Source organism: Myiozetetes cayanensis, unplaced genomic scaffold, assembly GCF_022539395.1.
Source record: "Myiozetetes cayanensis isolate MyiCay16 unplaced genomic scaffold, myiCay2020 scf5-8, whole genome shotgun sequence".
Classification (NCBI taxonomy): domain Eukaryota; kingdom Metazoa; phylum Chordata; class Aves; order Passeriformes; family Tyrannidae; genus Myiozetetes; species Myiozetetes cayanensis.
In genome coordinates, this window is record NW_026087742.1 from 87,480,422 (window position 1) to 87,501,488 (window position 21,067).

The window sequence follows — 21,067 nt, forward strand, 5'->3', positions numbered from 1 at the left end:
TTGGGTCAGAAATTTTCTTTGAAAGTTTGATAATGAAAGTGTTATTTCACTTGTATTATTCAGGCAAGGAGTTTCCAAGGCTGTTAGTTAAAAAACAGGAGCACTGGTTGCTGTGAACAGACAGGGTTTCTAATAAGCTCAGGGGGAGCTTAGTCCAGGTGCTTCATCAAGGCCAAGGCCTAACGAGCATTTGTCAGATCATAGTGTGGCCAGAGGGGTGAGGTGGAGGGAGGGGAGGGAAGGATGCACCACCACAAGTAAGTATCAAGCTTTGAGTATTAAAAAAAAAAGGGCAGGAAAAAGCAAGACTGTGGTTAGACCAGCTCTCCACAAGCAATGAATGTCTCATTTGTAGTGAAGAACAATTTAAACAAAGCCAAATCCAAACAACCTATTGAAATATTTAATTTCCCTGAGGAGGACACAGATGGGATCAGTGAGAAGGCAGCTGTTGTAAGTCACCAGTCTTGAAGATTCTTGTCTCTCTAGCACGTACCACAACAGAGTAACTGGCTGTGAGAACATAGTCTGTGTCTGCATTTTTTTAGTTTTCCTGGTTGACCACTTTCTACTGCACACAATACAGGGTAGAAGAAAAAACTAGTATCAAAGAAGTCTTGTCTGTTGATAGTTTTAACATAAATCTAGGAAAGGGTTGGGACTGTTGTATATGGTGTTGGTACTATAGGGTAGTACTCTATAAGGGCCTATAAATGCATAGGGTTTGTGAATCATAGTTGTTCATACACTTCCTGTAACAGCAGAACCAGCACCACCAACTCGGTGTAGAAGATAATCAGAGAGGAAAATTTCTTACCCACTAGGTGTTAACCATACTGGGCAGAGAAGGAGGTGATGTGTAAATGTGTCAAACCAGAATAGTGCCAGAATAGTACCAGAACACTAAAGAGATGTAATACTCCCAGCACTGTAAGACTACACTGCATACACACTGAGACGGTACATTTTTCCCACTTGAGCAGAAGTGAGATGGACGAGGTAAGATAAGGACCCTGACATTGACTTTCCACAGGGATGAGGAGGCACAGTTTTCTGGAGCTATAGTGTAAAATATGCTAAATTCTAGCAGAGTGGGAGGGCAAGTGAGGGAGGGGAAGGAGAGGGAGGGGACAGAGAAGAAACAGGGTGGATATTCTAGGTTGGTCCTTTACCCTTTCCTTTTCACGCTTTGTCAAGCAGCCAAGGGTAAATATGAACCTGGGAAGTACAAGTGTGTGAGGCTACTTTTTTAACATCTATATTACTTTTAGAAAAGTGTGAATTGGAGCAGAGGCTTAGCCAAATATTTGGTGCTATTTACAAGAAGTATGGTAACCAGTATGACTCAGTCTTTTGGTAGCATGGCTTTCAAAACTCCACGTGACTGGTGCTTCTATTTTATTTCGAAGATGTATTTTTAAGATGTATTTCTGAGGTAACAGTTCGACTGGTATGCTTAATTTTTTGAATGTGATAAGCCTATTACTTGGAGAGTACAACAAAACTTAAAATGAATGAAGTGTATTTTATGTCTATTTTGTATTGGGGCCAAACATTAAAAAGACTTTAGGGGACAAACACCAAGTTTGATCATCAGCGGGCTCTGTTCTGTAATGAGCAGAGAGCTAAATACATGGTGGAAGCTGAGAATACAAATTCTCTATCTTCAAATGCCCAGAACTGAACAGACTCAAGCATTAGTACTGGTCATTGTATAAAGGAATGTGTACAAAAACAGAGGCAACATTGAAATCCCATATTATGCAATAAACAGCTTTTTTTACCTTCTTGTAAGAAATTGAGCAATTGACAAAATCTGTAGTAAGGAGAGCGACCTTCACGCAAGAAAAGAAACAAGTCCTGCTGTTTTGAAATGAGCGTGGTGCAAACTCATGTACATGAATTTACATATCCTCTATTGAAACAGGGAGCGCTGGAGTCTGAACTGATGGTAAAGTGCTGTCAGATGCTTTAATATCGTTTGAGTCACTGTGCAATCTGTCTTTTATGGGTTTCACATCCATGTAGGAAGCCTGGGACAGGGGTTGGACTGTGTGGACTGTGTTGCTGAAGTGCTCTGCCTGCCTAGCCTGTCCCAGGAGCAAGTCACAGATGGCTCAGATTCATCAGGGCTCCTCTTCTCTTTCTGCCAAAGCTGTGTTTGGGGAACTAATGAGGCTTAACTAGGAGGACACAGATAGGCAGTAATAGGGCCCCATTATAGCACCCACATGCAGTGGGTGTAGAAGGTAGCTGGGGGCATTAAGGCTAAGGAGACATTGACTCTCAGAGTGAATATTATTCCATATTGGAATAATCTTGTAGTTTTCAGATATTACAGATTTTTTGAACCATCTTAATATAGCATATGAGGGGAAAAAAAAAAGAAAAACTTTTACCCTTTCTCCTCTTAAATTAAACAAACTAAAAAATCCAACACATTTTTGTACACAATGCAAATAGAGGATTTTAGAAACTGAGAGGCTTTGATCTTTTACTAGGAGGTTTTTCCCCTGCTCTTTTTACAAGAAAGTGATCCGGAAATTTCAAACCTAATGCAACTAAACTGAGAAAGGAAGGGATGCTGACTGTGAGGTAGAGGAAATTCCTGTAAAGGAAATAGACTCAACACAGTGCACAGCTAGAACTAACCACAATTCTTATCATGTTGTGTAGGGTGTGCAGGTAGTATTTTCGGATACATTTTTTTTTAAATTGTATCTTTTACCTTCTGATTTTAGCCCTCCCTACCCCATCTGCTTGAAGGTGAGTTCATTTCATTGCCGTAGAATTGCATTTTAAAGTCAATTGTCTTTAACTGCTTGGTCAGACAACAGTGTCTTAGTAAGTACTTCATGAATTTTTTTTTTCTGCTTTGTAGGTATGGTGAAGCTTTTTTTCATCTCCTATGTGGCTATTACTAATCTTAGCCTTGGAATCAGATTATGTTTGCCTTTCCATTGATATGAGACGCAGGAACTGATAGCTTTGATGCTGAAGTGGTTTTTATCAGAATCAGAATAGTAGATTGTAAGATTGTGGAATGCCAGTCTTTACTAGACTTCAGAGATCTGAAACTTGGTGCAGCTCTCAAGAAATTGATTTTGATTTTTTTTACTTATATTTTATGTAAATTCACATCAAATGCTATGAAATAGAAATTTACTGTTTTCTTGTGAGATCCTTTTGGAGTTGAAACATAGGCAAAATAATACAGTTCCTATTCTTCTCTAATATTTTTTATCACAGGAAATTAGGACAAAACCTTATTAATTTCCTCTGTATGTAAGATACTTTCCAATTAAATGGCATCCTAAATCCCTAGACTAAGGATATGATAATATGGGTACATACATGGCAGAAGGCAGAGACTTTTGACAATAAATTGCCTGGAGTAGAGTACTTACTTACTCACTCTGGCAGATACCAACTAAGATAAAGTGAGTCATTGAGTAAACTGAGTTACTGAATCACCTTGAGTCCACCTGCAGTGCAAATATACCTGAATGGTGATTGCTGTTTCTGCTGTGAATTTCCCTGTTTCTGTCAAGCACACTTGCAAGATGACAATTCTTAATTTCACATAATGCCATCGGTTTTAAACACTATAAAAATTCAAAGATTACAAGATTCTCTAATAAAAGTGTTATCAGTTAGCAGAAAAAGAAAAAAAAAAGCAGTGGTATATTTTCCCATACCTAGTTAAAGGCAACAGAACAATTATACAGATTGCTAACCAAAGCTGTAACATTCATTAGTTAATCCTCCCTTTCACACATCCCTGTTTGTGGTGACCTTTTGAGCTTGAAGAGGGTACTGTTAGTATGACAGTAAATTGGAGATCAGAGGCATTTTGTATCACTGACATTATTAAATGTTTTGTGAATGGTCACTTGATGTAGTTTCATTACGTGCAGGCTTTGTGTCCCCAGTTACATACATATGGGAAGCTGGGAAGTAAATACTTCCACTGCTTATCTTATGCCAGGTCAGGCACTCCTCAAGTAGATTCTGATGGCTTAACAGGTTGAATGAGTCACCAGAAAGGACAAGAACTGTCACAGGAAAGAGACTGGACCATTTGCCTGGGATCAAGGGAGAGGGGACGGGGGAGGACAAAGAAGTAGATCATAGTAGATCATCAAGTCCAACTCCTGGCCCTGCATGAGATACCCCGAGAATCACACCCTGTGCCCAAGAGTGCTGTCCAAACACTTCCCAAATTCAGATAGACTTGATGCTGTGACTACTTCCCTGGGAAGCCTGCTCCAGTTATCCTTTGGGTGAAAAAACTTTTCCTGACATCCATCCTAAACTTTCCTTGACTCAGCTTCATGCCATTTCCTTAAGTCCTGTCACTGCTCATGAGAGTGAAGAGATCAGTACCTGCCCCTCTGCTTTTGACAACAGCAGCCCATTACATCAGCTCACCTGCTCAAAGGACTGCAGCACTGAATCACACAAGGTCCCTGCTTGCTACTGGCACCAGTACACCTTTGCCATGTGGGCTGTTGGGTGACATAACTCAAAACATCATCCTTGGTTTTATACAGAATTAACATAGTTAGAGATGCAGGAAGGTCTTTATAGTTGTCATAAACCCAGATACAAGAGTCAGGATCCATTGGTCCTTTTGCAGTGGATAAAGAATGGATAAAGTTAAGGAGGGCTTTTGCCCAGTGCTGGCAGTAAACTGTCTTTATTCAGACTTACATACTGGCTTGGAGTTTCAAGATGATTTTGAAAGATACGTTGAGTGATGACAGTGGACAGCAGCCAGTCTGTAACAAAGCACCAGGATGGGTTCAGACAAACGAGTTAACTTACTGTCTGTTACCTTTGAGGATAAAAATAGACCATTCCGTTCACTTGCAAGTAATAGAGACATGTTGAAGAGAATGGTGACTCAAGTGCTCCCTTCTACACAGAACAGCTGCCTAAAAAAGTGCAGAGTGGGAGTTCTCATCACCTCTCTTGCTAGCTCAGTGTGAACTGGATGCTCACTTGATGCCTGCCAGATGTATGTGTGGTGTCAGATTTGTGTGAAGTGCCAACAGATAAGGGACTGTAGCCTTTGCCCGACCTTTTCTGTTTTTCCCTGGGGTTGACTCAGTGCCTCTCTGACAGCAGTGCAAATGCAGAGTCACTCTGTGGCCAAAGGAAAGAAAAAAACCTCTTGAGGTCTCAGTTGCACAATGAAAAGTTGCACAAAGTGAACATCAGCAAAATACATGACCTTTACTCCTGAGTCAGGCACTGCAGACGTGTCAGTCACAGGTGTTGGGTATGTTCTTACTAAATACCCAGATTAAGCCATGGCTGTTGAACATGCATGCTGGGCAGCCTGCCTTCACTCTAGCCCTGTGGCTGAGAAGGCTGTGGGATGCAGATCAGACCTCTTAGTAGAAGAGGGAAAACACTTCATACAACAGGATTTGGGGTTTCACCTTGGACAAGATGCTGTCATAGAGGTGTCTGGATGCAGCTGAGTGCTTTGTGGACCTGCTCCAAACCCCCTGGGTGTTCCCAGTCTCAGCTTACAGATGGCACACAACAGAGCTGGTACCTTATAATGGTGTAGAAAGTACCCTGTCTCTGTCAGGGTCATTCAAGCAGTGCAGCACAGCATTGTGGTGCAAAAGCAAGGCCTGATGCTGCACACCCAGGTAAGTCATGGAAGAGAAAAAGGGATTTTTAGGTTGCTCTGCTGACCCTAATGGGCATCCTAGGGTATGTTCATTCACACAGCACATGCTTTGGGGGTTTACTTCTGCATAGTTCTACTCTGGTCCCATTGCAGCTGCAGCACATCTTCAGATTTGGTTTAATCCCAGAGAAGTCCAGTCAACACACTCTGGGTCTACTGACCTTCAAGATACAACAGATCTCTATGGATTTGATGCCTGTCTCAGTCCGTTGCTAATAATGTCATTAGATGAAGACTGATGTTGTTATTTGGTATCTTACCTCTCATTTTAGAGAACATATTCCTATGAAAGGAGGAAGGATCTGCATTTACACTCCGGGTATGGAGTTCTACATTGCTGTAGGTATGACTTGGAAATCTGTCTATAAGCAACTCTATGGATGGTGTATTTAAAGAGACAATTGCATATTCTTGAGTATCATCTATCCTGCATTTCTGAGAAATAGTAAGAGCAGGTAAAGTGCTGCAAACACCAATTAAAAAAAAAACAAACCTGGAAATAGTGTCTACTAGTTTTATAGAGGCCACATCATAAAATATGGAATTGCCTATCTATTTTAGTGGACTCTTTTCTACAAAAAAAAAAAAACAAAATCTGTTTTCCTCTTTTACAGAAAGCAAGATGATTCTTAAAGAAAATGTCTCAGAATATCAACCAAAATTGATAAAGAAAATCATGCTCACTTTGTGCTGGGTACTAACATTGTTTGTCAGTGGGGCAGAAGTTAAAGAGATTAACTTGCCGGGTAAGAGTCTGCTCCTTGCCTTTGTGACTTTTTCCTGCACGTCCAAGACAAATAGCCTTTCTGCAAGCTTTTAAAGTATTGGTAGTACAATTTATTCTAAATATGACTCAAAATTCAATTCCCTAATGAAAAGGACAAATGTAAAGGGGAATTTCTGAGACCCAAATGAAACAAACAAATCACTTCCGTGACTCCTTGAAGTCTCCAGCAGCTGGTCCAAGCCTCCTGGGGAGGTAGGGAACAGGGAGAAGGAAGACAAAAGCAGGACAAGACTGATCTATCAAAATCTTTTTCTCGTCTATTTGGAGAAGCTTCATCCAATTAATTTTGCAGATAGAAACTGAAAATGCAGAGTCCCCCAGCTGGGCTTGTGAGGAATAGATTCCATGCCCTCCTTTCTGCTGGAATGAAATCCTACCATACCTTCAAGGGTCACTACAGCCTGAGTGGAAGGAGGAGGATTAGGGTGGCTGACTATGCCTTTCAGAATCAAAAAAATTGTTTAATTTTAGTGACAGCTACTAAAACATAGGAGGGTAAGGATTTAAAAGGAGTGGAACTATAATGTTTGTGAGTCTCAACCTGAATAGGGCATGTGGAGGGCAGGATGTGCTTCTTCAAGTTTATTTCAGTCCCTTCTCCATTAATATGAGGAGATCTAGAAGTGCTGCATTTGCTTTTCTCCAGATTGAGGTTCAACAGGTTAGCACCCATGAAAAAATCTTCAGTTCAATAAAAATCTTCAGATACTTTCATGTTAAGCTTTTAAAAAAGACCTATTAAACCTTTGGAAACCTTTGATAAACTTTTAAGAACATTGGCAAATTGCATGTTTAAGGAAATCTATTTCCTTTTTGTTCAGCATCTGATCACATAAAAACATATTTAACACAAGAAAAGTAAAGTTCTATTTATGTAGTATTCCTAATTTTTATTTTTTCACCATGACTGTGTATTCTCTCAGATGGTACTGATATCTTATTATTCTGCTTTTTAGGGTGTTCCCATGTTGAACCTCAAATATGGTATCGTGCGATTAATGGTGAGGAGTTTGTTCTACAGTGTGCTTTACCAGATAGAGATGCTGCCCACATTTATAATAACTCACTTCCAAATCAGCATAAGGTGAAGTGGTTCTGGCGTCAGAAAGATGAAGAAACACTGAAGGTTATCAAGGAAAGCTCTAATTTGTCTCTCCAGGGGGATGCACTTTGGTTTAAACCAGTAAGGGACAATGCTTCTGGAATGTACATGTGTACTATATGGTAAGTAATGGAGCAAAATATTTATATTTTTATATGAGAATTATTGTTTTGGTTTGTGTATTAAGTGTTTAACTTTTTTTTTTTTTTTCCCTACATCACTCAGGGAAAAAATCCCATGTCTTAAAATTGTTTTGGAGGTTCAAACAAAGAAGGCAGCAAAATGTTCAGGTTACGACACAAATATGCTGTATCTGCTTGCTGGCAGTGGGAATTCAATAACCTGTCCTGGGACAAAATGTTACAGTCATATAAAAAAGCCAGATGTAAAATGGTACAAGGTAAGAGTCAGTCTCTTTAGCATTCAAAAAAGCTGAGCTTTAGGTCTAGTTAATGTTCATGTCCCATAGGTTCTTGAACTCCTCTTTGACAGGCAATGCAGCTTGAGAAATTCAACACAAAAGTGGAATCTTGAATTGCTATATATCAAGTTTTTAAGTAAGAGTTTTGAAGAAATTTGCCACACCCAAAATATTATCCCATGAAACAGAAGACAAGAAATGCTTTCTCTCCAGCTAAGAAATTAAAGTAATTGAGAATCAAAATAGGTTCTTTACAAAACTAACATATGATTGAAATTTAAAATTTTAAGTTCATTCGGACATTTCAAATTCTGAAAATATCAAATATGCCAAAGAAAAAGTGTCTTTGTTAGAAATTAAATTCTTTTAAGTTTAATGTTTCAAATTGTTCTTTCCAAGACTCCTGTTTTTAATGAAACACTATTCCACTGAAACACTATTGATTTACAGTTTGTAAGGATTGTAATATAATGTTTAAACCTGTATAAATGAGCAAAGAAAAATGACTAAATTTTCAATTGTGCATTTTACTACCTGGTATTATTTACATTATTTATTCTATCAAGCAGAATTATGATCTAGTCAAAGTTACTCTTTATTTACTTCCAAATTTTAAAGGAGGTATATCTTTACCTACATGTGGGTCTGAAGCCCCCTGAAGTTAAGGGACTTCTTCGCAGTTACATTAGTGGATTTTTTTTCAGGAACTTGATTTAAAGAAAATTCTTAACACGCTCAGTGGACTAATATTAAGATGAAAAATAGCGGTACTTTTAAAAAAATAGTCCATTTTCATTCTTTTAAAAGTAGTGACTGTTCTCAGTCTCAGACATACCAAACTCATGATTTACTTCTAATTAAAGAACTTGAAAATGCTTTCAAAATAATTTCTTTACAAAATACAATATACTTAGTCCATCAAAAAAGTTGTCCTTTTGGTTTCTTTTTAGTAATAGGAGTTTAATTTAGATTAGCTTTATGATTTCACATTTCTCACAGCAACCATAAATTTCAACTAATTTTTAAAAAGCCAATGGTATTCATATATTTTTTAGTATAACTGAAAAATATCATCAGACTGCTAATACACCTCTTTTTGGGCTTCAGTGGAAAGACTTTGGTTTAGCCCTACTGCCATGGTAATTACATAAAAATATATTAAGATATAATTTAATAGCAACAGCAACAGCAATAAAAAAGGACTTTAATTCCTTGAAATTCTTTTCATTAGGATGGTCATCAGATAAAACTTAGGAAAAGCAGACCAAGCCTAAAGCTGAAGCATAATGAAATCTACTTGAATCCAACCTATGACAAAGATGCTGGAATGTATGTGTGTGATTACACTCTGTATGACAACACTACCAAGTGGACAGTCAGAACAGCAGTAACAGTAGAAGTCACTGGTGAGTAATATAATTCAAAATAAATTACTTGAAGTATGTTTTCTCTGTTGTGTTAATTTATGTCTTTTGTTCAGGCTCTTGTTCTGAAAAACCCGTAATCTGAATTAGCTACAGGACCATTAAAATCCAAGTATTCTGGGGACATCTTGGGACATTGACTAGAACCTTCAAGGTTCAGTAATAGCATGTAGCCATAATTTTCAGGATCTAACTCTGCCTTGGATTTATTGTAGTTCCTATCACTGGGGGTCAAATCTACAAAAGGATTTAAATCTCTTGGTCTGGGAGTAGAATTTATGAGACTCCATCTGGTGCCAATGTTCTCCATGTACTGTTTGAGGAGTGTTAGGAACATATTCTCATACTAGGAGGAAGGAGTGCGGATCCTACATTGGAAATGTGGACAAAAGCACTGTATCTCAATCCTACCTGTCTCCCTGAAGTGAGGGAGAAAGTATGAGTTAGGTAAAAAATCGTTCCTTGTGGTGTGGATGAAACATTAATTTTTTTTTTCTCTTGACAGTGATAAGGAAGTTGAGGTTGGTGGGATCAGTGCTTCTCTTCCACAATTCCTAATTTTTTAGCAGCAGAGTAAACGGGAGAGCTGTGAGCAATCTAACAAGCTGTTTGTTGCCTGCATGACCCATTCTTTCATGCTTTGTATGCATTACTAAATAAAACTGGCTAGGACTCTATGGCACAGCGATGTGGCATGGCCTTTTATTCTCCTTCAAACTACAGTGACCTTTTTTGTAATATTGACTGTCTTCAGTTGCCTTCAGGTGAAGTCCAGGTATTGCCTTGGCAGAGTGGTTTTGGACAGCATCAACGCTGTGCAAGGGAGCCTGCTAGCAACTCAGGATCAGTACTGAGGGAGACTATTTGATTTGCTCAAGGAGAGATGTTTCTCTCCACATATGCTTTTCTCCAGATATCTATGGTTGAGTACTGTAAGACACTGCAGTCACTCCAGGGAATCCCAAGTCCCATAGGAAAGTATATATATCTATTCTATATCCTGAACTGTATGGACCCAGTACAGCTGATTCTGTATGACAACAGCACAGGACTGTTTCTCAGGATACTGGTGGAAAGTGGACCACTCTGTGGAAGGGAGAATAAGATTTAGGGAGCAAAAGAAAGGTGTCTGGTGAGGCAACCTGTTTCTATGGTCTAGTGAGGAAGCATTCCTTTGAAATTCCATGATCTAGTGAGGATAGCACTTCTCTGAAATAGGTGATTTTTTCCCCTCAGGTGTTTTATGCATTTGGTGCTAAGAATTCATAGGAAAAAATGTATATACCCCATCAGGACAGGAAACGATGTCTCACCGACTTTTGAAAGCTCTGTGTGGTGGCTCACAATATCTGATGCTCTTTCACTCTTCTTTCTGGCTATATTGCCACAATATTTTCCAAGCACACATGGACTAGCTCTGCTTTTGTTCTGATCTGGCTGAACCCTAGCTGACACACTGTCCTCAGTTCTTTTTCTTCACTTCATACACAGTCAGAAAAACACTTAAAAGGTGACATATACGCATCTAGTACCCCAGAACCTTTCATACGTTTCTCTGCTGTGGCTCGGTGGAAAAAAAAAAGTGCTATGTGGCCCCATTTCCTGCCATAAGGGACTTTCCTAGAATATCAGAGCTGTGGGTTTTATTGTATAACCTGTGGGTGCCATTCTCTGTGCTCTTTGGCAGCCTGTGATTTGAAAACAACATGGCTCTTTCAGTGCAACTACCTGTGCTTGTTAAAGGGGTCTGTGTGTGCTCTGTGTGTGCTCATTGGGCATGGAAGAAGGCTTGGCAAGGAACTGGGATGAGGCTTACATCCCTCAGGGGGTCTTGCAAGGGGGGTCCTCATTTCTGCATCCTAAATAATCTTAAATGCAGGCTGTATGCTGAGCTCCTCAGCTCATGTAAACTGACAATGTCTCTGAGTAACTGAGATAGCAGGTGTGTAAGTTGCTAGATGAGTTCTGTGGTTGAAAATCCCTTATCTGTGTACTCTCAGATACCTCAACAACTGTAAAACATCCTTTTGGATTTTAGGTGTCTAAATTCCACCTAACATTTGAAAAATTAAATTGTAAGCCATTTTCTCTGGTCTTCTGCACTGACAATAGCTATTTATACTTATTAATAATATTCCTGTTAATTGCAGCTAAAAACACTATTCATCCACCAAACCTTTTGTATCCTAACGGTGTTATGATCCTTGAAGCAGAACTTGGTAAGTTTTAATTTCTCATCTTAAAGCAAAAGAACATGTTTAAACGAGGTATTGATAAATAAAGATAAATCTTGATGAAGCAAAACAGCTTTGCTTTCTAGACTATTTAACAAAAAAATGTTCTGGTGACCTCCATTCATGGTTTTCCTGTGTTAATTCTTTCTAGGAAAGCCACTTGAACTGGAATGCCGTGTACAGTTTGGGTTTGAAACAGTTTCTCCGATGAGGGTAACATGGAACCGAAACAATGAAGAAAATATAAATGAGAAATTGAATCAGGAAACAAGGTGAGAAACCTCTCCCTGTAGTCATATTACTACTTCTGCCAGCAACTGTAAAAATCCTTCTACAACAACTTTACTGAATATGTTTTATTGAAAGAAACTCAGAAGGCTTTGTTCTCCAATCTAATAATGTGTATGTCCATGAGCATGAGACACATTCACTTCACATACAGAAGCACGTATTGATGGCTATAAAATCAAGAACTCAAACGTTCTGTTCAATCTTAACTCTTCTTCCTAAAGCTTTAGCTTATGGACAGCTTCAACATGAGTGGTGCTTGGTTGCCTGTACTGCCATCAGCTATTTTCAAGTGTTCTTGAAAACAGTGTCTCTGTTGTGCTTTGCTAGCAATTCACACAGTCTGTCCTTGAACGCTGTCTCCAAGTGGGGAATAAATCAGATCAATAAAGCAGTACTGTGGGCACTGAAAGGAGTGAACACTGAAGTGTTTACAGACCCAATCTGAGGACTTTTGGCCCTGGATTTCAGGGCACTGACTTTTAGGAGTCTTCCCTGGCAAGAATTAATGAGACCCTGCAGAGAAGAAGTAACCCGGGGCAACCCCTATGGGCACCATGCTTCCCTTTCCTTCCTGTTCTTGTTCATTTATGCGGTGTTCAACTTGGGCAAGAAATATAGTGGAGGCAACACAGGCAAGTGTGTCTTTCACTATACAGCCCTGAGTCATCTTTATGAGTAAACTTTCCTGTACACTGAGGGAAGTAAACACCCTGCTGTCACTGCTAAAATCAAGTTCATAATAGGAGTCATAGGGGTAAAAAAAATAACAAATGATGATAACACACACACACATGCACACACTCACTCATGAGTAGATTGGAAATTGGATTTTCCTAACTTTTGAATGTTTAGCTTTGTAATGTTCTTCTCAACAAGTTTTTAGCTTTTTGCATGGGTACTATTTCTGTTTGTCTCTTTTTTAGAAACAGAAATAAATGAAACATTCCCCACAGACTTTTGGTAGAGGTTGAATCCTTACCCATGCTTGTGCTTGTGTATCTTGAATTAGCAGTGGTAGGGCCATAGGAGACTGTCATTTTGCAGGGCCATGATGTGAGGCGCCTTTAGGATGACCCAAAGATGCTCATACTTGTACTCTCAAAGGGGAGTGCTGGAACTCAGAAACCCTGGGCATTCTAGAGTGATTGCAGACACAGGTCTGTTATCTGTATCCTTCACTCAACACCAAAGGGATTCCTCCGTTACCTCTTCATTTCCTATACTTCTGTCCCTCTCTTCTTCTATTTGCCTATTCTGTCCTTGGGCTTTTTACCCCTTTGCAAGAGGCTGTGCTGCTCAGTCTTTTTGCCCAGCTAGTTCTCTCTTGGAGCTACTTTTTGAAGTTTAATTTCTCTGCATTTCTGCTGGGGGAACTTTTTGCATCTTAGAAGAACACAATCTTATAGAAGACAAAGGGGATTATATATTGAAAACTAGGCAAGTGATAAGTATTTTGCTGAGTTGATGAATTAAGAATAAACCTTTCAGTCTTCAGGCCCTTGTTATTATTTTCCTTATGATGTATAAACAAAATAGAAGTTCCAAACCAGAATATTGCATTACTATTAAAAGTTCAAGGTGAATGTTAAAACGTTGCAGACTCCTCTTTTTTTATGAAAGTAGTTTGGACACTTTTTGTGTGAATGAACAGCAAAGGTACCATGAAAATATGCAATTTTTTCTCTCTAGTGTTTATCCAAAAGGTTTGAAGGGGCACATACTTCTTCATGTTGCAACACTGAAAGAAGTTACTGAAAAGGACCTCAGAAGCAACTTCACATGCTTTGCTGAGAATTCAGTGGGGAATGCCACTGCTGTGATTCAGCTGAAAAGAAAGCAGAGAGGTAAAACTATTCATTGGTAACTATTTGCCCCTGAAGACACATTTTGATTTACTCTACTGCTGCAAATTCATTCCCCCTTTACACTGGCTTTTTAGCTAGTAGCAGAAGTTGAAGCTGAATGGGAAAAGTTTGATTTGTCAGATGTCTTGAAAGGCTTGAGGACTACTCAGAAGGACAAGGTTATCTGGGGACAAGTGAGCCAAGTAGAAGCTGGAGAGTAACTGGGAGGAAGAAGAGTAGAGTAGCGTCTCTGAACATTAAAAGACAATCTACTAAATTGAAGCAAGGAGGCCACTGAAAGTAACAGTATTCCTTGATTTTCTCAGGACATTTCTCTTTGTTTTCCCCGTTGTTGGCAGCATGTTTCTGTCAAGTTACCATAACTGATATGAATGTGGCAGCCCTTCAAGCCTTTCAAGGTCAAAACCAGAATCATTGTGGAAACTTAACTGTTGAACCATAGTTCACAGTGGAGATTCATCATTGGAGTGGCACAGCAAGCTGCCAGCACAGCATTGTGTGCAGCTGTATCAGTTCTGATGTGACTTTTCCATCTCAGGAGATGACTACTTTCAGCACTACTGAGTATACCAGAGACTGTGTTCTTTGTGCCTGCTATCACAGATTGACTTTTCATGCTACCAAAGAGATGCTATTCAAAAAAGATCCCTGATGGTAGACTGAAACTATGTGTTGAGGTTTGCAGCTACCTAAGAAATCCTGACTTTCCTAAATTTTTCCAGCTGAGTAAGAATGAATATTGTGAAATGGTTTGCCTCTATTTCTGGACTGAGTTTCTTATATAAGTGTCAATATTATTTTGGAAAGCATGAGTTATGATAGAATCTTTTCTTTCTACAGTGTTGTTCTTATACGTACTGTGCAGTGCCATTTCTACTCTATTTGCGTTTGTTTTGTGCACTGCCTTTATTTACCAGCACTGGATTGAAATAGTGCTGATGTACCGAAGTTATCTGGTCCACAATGAAAGTTCAGGAGGTAAGAAACTTTGTATAATATTAATTTCCTCCAGTTTTTCTACTGCCTTTTGTCATGTGGGATAATCTGGAATGAATTACTCATTTAATTAAGTTCTCTTAATGACCCTGCTCTCTTTGACCCAATACAAAGGCTATCAAACCTAGTTAGTTTCTCAGTGAATGCAGATGAAAAACGCCGGGTAGTGTGGAAGAAATATCTAATACCAACTGAAATGTCACAGTTAGCCTGTTATCCTAATTTACCCATGGAAAATTAGAGTAGGAAGTCGACTTTTGGCAGTCCATTTGCAGGTAATAATTTAACATTTCCAACATTTTAACATAATTCTCCCAAAATGTTCAACAGTACTTGTGGACAAGAATGAAATGTCCTTGCATAACAAAGTGAAGGACTCCAAAGTATTGTGCTTTTTTCACTTTAAGCCAAAAATTTCTCAGAAAAATAAACAAAAGAGAGAAATAAGGTGATATAGGGCACCAACTGAGAAGTGCATGTTTGGGAAATTCCTTTCTAAAAATTTTTGAAATAGTCTTGAAATTTGTACTAGAGTGATTAGCTTTTGATATTTCAAGTCTCTGTAGTAGCATTGTTCCATCATCTCAGCTAAAAGGGGCCTCTGAAATAGTAGAGAGTGTAAAAATGTATCAGAAAGGGTTATGACTATGACTACTTCCAAGAACTTAATGTATAATTTTCTTACAAGGGTTGAAAGAATTCTGAAAGTTTTTGCCCCCAGAAATTTTTCTAAAAATTCTTGCATCTTAATGTAGCTTGAGTTATAGGTGTCTGAGTCTGCTTTTGTGTTTGCATGTGAATATATAGCTTATATGTGAGTGTGAAATAACTGTGTGTAGGTACGTATAAATACATCCACAACTAGACATTAACTGTCCTTTTGGAAAACATTTTTGTGAAGCACTTGGCAAAAGTGATTTGGGAAATCACTCAAGAATTCCCCGCTATTTGGTAACCTGATTTAAGAACCTCTGGAAAGTCCCCTTAGAGCACACCCACTATGTCAGTAGGACAGAGACAGAAATGCCAAAACTTGTGCATTGAACTTTGGTTCCATAGTGGCAGTCCCCATCCTCATGTACCTCATGCACACAGCACCATTTGCAGAGTGGGGCTGTATGAGGTGTGCAAACCAACTGTGCTTACCCAGGTAGTTTTCTGTCTAAGGATAAATGTGTTCTCACCTTCAGGATGATGTCCTTCTTACTTCATGTGGACGCATATCAAGTCACCTGAGGTCTGAAAGGGCTTGCTCAGAGACCAACAAACCAGCAGTTATGACTTGATTTTGCTGCTTCTTCCTTTCCATCATTTGTTCCCCCACACCCCTCTTAGCATAGAATCAGAGAATTGCAGAATCCTACAAAGTTGAAAGGTACCCCTGGAAGTCATCTGATCCCACATCCTGCTCAAAGCAGAGCCATCCTAGACCAGGTTGTGCAGGATCTTGTGGATGGAGAAACCACAACCTCTCTGCAGAATGTGTTCCAACGTTTGACCACTCTCGCACTGCAAACTTTTTCACTAACCTCTAACGAGAATTTTCCTTGCTGCAACTTGTGTCTGTTGCCTTCTCACCTATTACTGCCTCCATCGTCTTTGTAGCCTCCCATTTGGTGGTTGAAGACTGCAGCAAGGTTACATTTTCTCTCATGCCTCTTTAACACTTGGGCTTCCTCCTTAGCCGGTTAAGGTGTAAGTCTTAAAAACCCTGCTTTCTTCCACAAGAAGAAAGAAACAATGCAGGGGCTTTGATACTAACATTTATAGATCACAGATGCAGTCACTTTGCTTTAGCTGCGTATTCTTCATTTCAAACCCTTTGAGGATCTTAAATGTTTGTACCAAAAGTTCCTCAGCTTGTAACTGTCTTGTACAATTATGGGGAAAAAAAAGTCCTAGTGGTGCTTACTGTGTATTTGGTTTTAACTTGCTATTGTAATAGTAATAAAGGAATGTGTTCACTAATGGTTGTTGTCTAATAAAACCACAGTGACCTCTATGGGTGAAATGAGGAATACCTGGCTTGTAGTGGAATTTATTGCCATTTAAAAACTGTTTTCAAAGAAGCTTCAATTTAGGGTGTAGCTGAATCAATCTAGTGACCCTCTGCACCACCTTCAATTCCCACACTAGTCCTGTGTGCTTGCTGCTGGTGATTCACTCTTGTGGACTTAAATTGGCTCAGTTTGGCAGAAAAATAACTCAGTAAAAAACAGCAAGCAAAGGGAATCAGCTTCCTCTGTTACCACAAGAGCTTCTACACCAGTAGAAGAAAGTGGTTGAAAGTGTATGGCCAGGAGCAGAGGGGAGGAACAGAGACGCAATATGTTGCCTGATCTCATCCTTGGCATCCAAACCTAATCTGCAGACCTATGTTTTGTCTTGATGACCTATGTTCTGCTACATGTTGGTTCTGAATGTAGGTGTCCAACTCCAGCTCATCCATGTCATTAGTTTTCTGTGTGTTTCCTTTCCGTATGGGCTCTTCTAGATCCTGTGGCAACTTGGTGGCTCTAGCTCTTGATTGTGATCCTAATCTTACATATAGGGATAGGAATCGTTAACACCGAGGCATGTGGATCATGATACTCAACACTTAGGTGTCTGTGCTGGAGGTTGGTGTCTCAGTTCCTGTGCAGTGAAAATGCAGTCAATACAATGAAATCTAGAGACCTTCTCAGCTCGCTCTGCAGCAGCAATCTGCTCTAAACTGCTGAACTTCTTTCTGGTCTCTATTAACTGTATTGACATATGATACAACTCAGCTAATTGATTCATAGGTGTCCAATGTAATTTGGGCTGCCTGATGATGTCCTGCCATTCCAAAAGACTTGAGTCTCCAATATTTCCCTTGTCAAATTTGGCAGTTCTGTCAATCTTAGGACACCATAAATGGCCTCAAGCAACTACATATGGGAAAATGTACTGAATCCACTGGGCCATTTGCTTTCACCAGAAATCTTTGTTTTGTTTTGTTTTGTTTTGTTTTTTTCTCCCTCAGATGTAGCTCAAATTTTATTCAGCGAATAGATACGATTGCTTTTGCCTTGTAGTTAATAATGGGACTAACTCAGGACGTTGGTACCAGGGTGACTGAAAGCTAAGTTCTTTACATATTTTTCACCTGCACTCTACAAACATTCTTTTAATGAGACTTAAACAGAGTTCAGTTATGGGTCAGTACATGTTGTCTGAATGGATACTTTAATAAGATTTAGGCTTTGCTCCTTACACCAGTCTCTCTGCTTAGAAACATAACAGTGTATGAAAACATAAAAATCTTTTGCAAGCAGCTAATATTTAAGAACAGTGTTACTTTAAAACTAATTATATTGTAAAAGGTGGTTGGCCATTGATGAGAAATTTTTGGAAGCAGCATTTGGGCAAATGAGAGAAAAGACGGAATCATTCCCTACCACTTGGATTTTGCATGGAAGGGGCCAGACCTTTAAACTACCTTGCACTGGTCGTCTGTAGTTTCCTCCTTTGCTTTGGTAGAGTATGTCTACAAAATTTGCAAGACAATGAGGGCAGGGATTGTCTTTGGTAAATGGACAGCTGTATTCCATAAACAGGTTATAATCTTAGATTTGTGTTGTGCCTACTTAAATAGATATAAATGGAAACTGAGCATTAAGAAAGAAGCTGAATGCTTCAGCCAGACTTGTTAATGTATACAATGTTTTTTGTTTCTTTATTAATTTATTTTAGATGGCAAGGAATTTGATGCGTTTGTGTCCTATGCAAAACTAGACTCTTCTGAAAGGGACTGTACTTTAATTAGTGAGGAAAAATTTGCCCTGGAACTTCTTCCAGATATGCTAGAAAATAAATTTGGATACAAGTTATGTATTCTTGAAAGAGATATTCTTCCAGGAGGAGGTAAGTTCACTGTGGACAGTAGAAATTCTTCAGTTTTTATGAAATTTTGTTTCACTTTCCAAAAAAACCCTTATGCACCAGATCAACAAATTGTGTATTTTGGTAGTGGAGTTTATGCTCAAATCTCATAATGTTTTGTTCTTTATATTTGGTCCCTGTTCCTGAGGCATATGTACATTTGAGTGTGATCACTGGGAGTTACTAGGCTGAGACAAAGCTTCTTATCCAAGAATTTCTTTGCAAGCAGACTCCATTCCCTGGAAAGAAGATCCCAAATATTTCAGTAATTACTTTCTGAGCAACTTTAGTCTGTGCTACCTGCAGTAATTAGAAAGCCATGGGTTCCTGGGAGAGACAGAGACAAGTCCAAGTGTCCCTTGAGACCCTGTTTGAGTAGCAACAAAGTCCGTTGAGGTCTCAGCTGTGCCCTTCATCTCCTGAGGAAAAAGTTGTGTTCTCAAGGCTGTATCAAATCAGCCGTGGTACCCTCTGAGAGCAAACTCATTTCTAGAGGTTATGTGATTGATCAGCGTTCCTATTCTTGGCTTTCCTTGTTTCTATTTTTTAGCTGTTGATAAAGGAACTAATAAGATAAAAACTCCATTGTAGAATGCAGTAACTATCACTATTTTCTCTCCAGCATACACAGATGAAGTTGTAACAGCTATTAAACAAAGCAGAAGGGTAATAATTATCTTGAGCCCAGCCTATGTCAGTGGACCAAGCATCTTTGAACTGCAGGCAGCGGTGAACTGTGCATTGGAAGATAAAAGGATCAAACTGGTATTAATAAAATTCCAAGCTTTCCAAGAGCCAGAGACTTTACCTCCAGCAGTGAAGAAAGCTCTTCGGATTTTACCAGTTGTTACCTGGAAGTCTTTTATTTCTGCCCCTTCAGACAAGAAGTTCTGGAAATATATGCGTTACCACATGCCAGTGAAAACTCCTAAGATGCTGGGAAATTGCAGCCTAAAGGGTTTATTCCAAAGGGTTTTTAGATTGGTATATTGATAACAGAAATTTCACAAGGGCTTGGGAATGGTGGCTTGATTGTCAAAGACTTTTGTACATCATCTGACAACTGTGAAGTGTCACTACAGTCAGCAATAGCTCGCTCTAAAACAGTAAGAACGACTGAAGTGTGACAGTGCTGTAGCCCCACAGTAAAACTGTCACTACATGCAACCATAAATGTGAGCTATCTTTAATAAATTATTATTTTATTACTTTTTAATTATATTTATTATACTCTTTTGCTCTGCTGTTGAGACATAAGTTCTATAAGGCTGAATGTTCTTTCTCTGTATTTCTTTGGGAATATTGTCAAAGTTTTTTTCCTAGAAAATCATTAAAAAAGGGAACTCTAGAGGAAGCTTGTAGTTTAATTTTCCAGTGCAGCCTAGTGGGAAAAATCCAAACTCTTTAAGTGAATTACCTCCTCCAGTGGGAGCACCAGGAAAACACCATGAGAGACTGCTACAACTGGGTATGCCTAAGGGATTCAGAAAAGAAGGACTACTGTCTCAGGGCTGATCCCAGGCATCTCCATCCTTCCTGCAGTGAGAGAAAGAATTCCTACCAGCTGTGAAACATTTCATACTCACAGACACCTGCACATTGCTTATCCTGTCTGATGCTGGTCAATGACCGCTGAATGTGTTGGCATTATGCGTGTGTTGCAGTTGTAAATCGAAGCCCTCATTGTCACAGCTAGAACACTTCCAGGGGTTCTAAAGTCTTTCCTTTGCAGTCTTCTGGCTGCCAGCTCTCCAGGGTTCATATCACTTACTCTCGAGGCATCTTGCAGTCTGTGTGTGGCTGTAGATGAGTGAAATGCAATTCTCAGTGTTAAGAAAATCTGAGTACTATAGCCACTGATCTGTTTCTCCGTTGACTTCATTTGGCCTTCCAGTAAAAAAATCCTTGTTTTATAATGCTAATTGAATATCTCATCTTCTAGATTCCTTTTTGGAAAGGGATTTCCAGAAATACTGCTGTATACTGAAATAAAAGAGCAACTCTTCTGCAAGCAGGCTGAGCATTATCTACCTAAATTTGTGTTGGGTTCAGAGATTTCGGTGGAAGGACTGGTGGTGCTGTGGAGAAGATGCTGACCTTTCAAAAAAAAGTTCTGTAAGGCTGAATGTTCTGTTGGAGGAGGATGATGTGGCTGCCCAGTAAATGCCAACAAAGGCCAAACACAAGATAATTTAAAATCAAGTTTTAGGAGTGTGATGTGACTCAGACCTTCCTCTTTCTGTTGATAAAATGTGGTAAGTTTAAAACTGCGTTTAAGAGAGACAACCCTTTTCCAAACAAGGACGCAATTTTCGTGGTCCCCCACCAGATGTCCCT

General features: G+C 39.2%; 1 protein-coding gene across 1 annotated transcript; it reads left to right on the forward strand.

Annotated features, from left to right (window-relative positions):
* Window positions 1-5,231: 5,231 nt before the first annotated feature.
* On the forward strand, window positions 5,232-19,723 carry IL18RAP (interleukin 18 receptor accessory protein). Its single transcript, XM_050331668.1, has 11 exons — window positions 5,232-5,277; window positions 6,322-6,453; window positions 7,451-7,718; window positions 7,822-7,996; window positions 9,249-9,423; window positions 11,592-11,660; window positions 11,827-11,947; window positions 13,656-13,810; window positions 14,672-14,809; window positions 18,542-18,712; window positions 19,353-19,723. The coding sequence occupies exons 1-11, from the start codon at window positions 5,232-5,234 to the stop codon at window positions 19,721-19,723; spliced, it is 1,821 nt and encodes a 606-aa protein (XP_050187625.1).
* The last annotated feature ends 1,344 nt before the right edge of the window (window positions 19,724-21,067 follow it).

What these genes read in the sequence shown, in the direction of transcription:
- IL18RAP (XM_050331668.1), top strand. Translation starts at nt 5,232, where the DNA reads ATGACCTTTACTCCTGAGTCAGGCACTGCAGACGTGTCAGTCACAG. An exon ending in ATGTACATGTGTACTATATG is followed by an intron (nt 7,719 to 7,821) that starts GTAAGTAATGGA and finishes TACATCACTCAG; the next exon opens with GGAAAAAATCCCATGTCTTA. An exon ending in CAGATGTAAAATGGTACAAG is followed by an intron (nt 7,997 to 9,248) that starts GTAAGAGTCAGT and finishes TCTTTTCATTAG; the next exon opens with GATGGTCATCAGATAAAACT.